This window comes from Gavialis gangeticus, unplaced genomic scaffold (genome assembly GCF_001723915.1).
Source record: "Gavialis gangeticus isolate Ggan-Ray unplaced genomic scaffold, GavGan_comp1, whole genome shotgun sequence".
NCBI classification, from domain to species: domain Eukaryota; kingdom Metazoa; phylum Chordata; order Crocodylia; family Gavialidae; genus Gavialis; species Gavialis gangeticus.
In genome coordinates this window covers 7,649,814-7,650,575 of record NW_017728973.1, presented here as the reverse complement: position 1 = coordinate 7,650,575, position 762 = coordinate 7,649,814, and the positions used below count along the sequence as shown (strand labels likewise).

Sequence of the window (762 nt, the reverse complement as noted above, 5' to 3'; positions counted from 1 at the left end):
TCATATTTTAATGTCTTAACTGTGTGAATGTGTGCCTGCATGCTCATGTGAACATGCATGCATGTGTGCATTATGTGAGGATGTGTGCCTGAACTAGACTTCTAAAAATGAGGTCCCACAACTTTACCTATATATTCTATATGTGTGCATATGTGTATACAGGCTCACACACACGGACATACACACATAGAATATATGGTACAGGAAACCCTTATTATTCGCGGGTTCGGCATTCGTGGTTTCAAATATTTGCAAATGCCAAACCCACATTTTAAATACACTTTATACACTTCCAGGAGCTCCTCGGGAGCTCTGTGCTTGCTGCTGGGCTCCTGCTGCTATGCCCCCCCAGCTGCTGGGGGCACTGCGTTCATGAACGCAGATGGTGTTCATAAACACAGTGCCTTATTCACGGATTTCGCCATTTGCAGGGGATATGAGAACGTATCCCTTGCGAATGATGAGGATCACCTGTATATATTATGGATATGTAATTTATATGACACATAAAGATCTAAATCTCTATTTGTAACATATATATGTCATAAATATGTGTGTATATACGTGTGTGTGTATACATACATACTGTATATCTTCTTTTTTGGCAGTCCCTCCCAGTTGAGCATGATTAGACGTCTTACTTGTGTGTCCGAAGATGACTGATGAGGCCTATCCAGGATTGACAGACCCTGCTTCAGTTTGGACATGTGTTTCCATGTGGGGTGCGTGGTACATGGTATACATCCCATATATATATATGCA

At 41.6% G+C, this 762-nt stretch overlaps 1 protein-coding gene across 1 annotated transcript in view; it reads left to right on the top strand.

The window, feature by feature from the left end:
• The first annotated feature begins 372 nt into the window (after positions 1–372).
• SOCS7 (suppressor of cytokine signaling 7) overlaps positions 373–762 on the top strand; it is a 30,292-nt gene continuing 29,902 nt past the window's right edge. The window contains exon 1 of the mRNA XM_019505195.1: positions 373–444. Coding sequence (XP_019360740.1) covers positions 373–444 — 72 coding nt within the window. The remainder of the gene's footprint in view (positions 445–762) is intronic.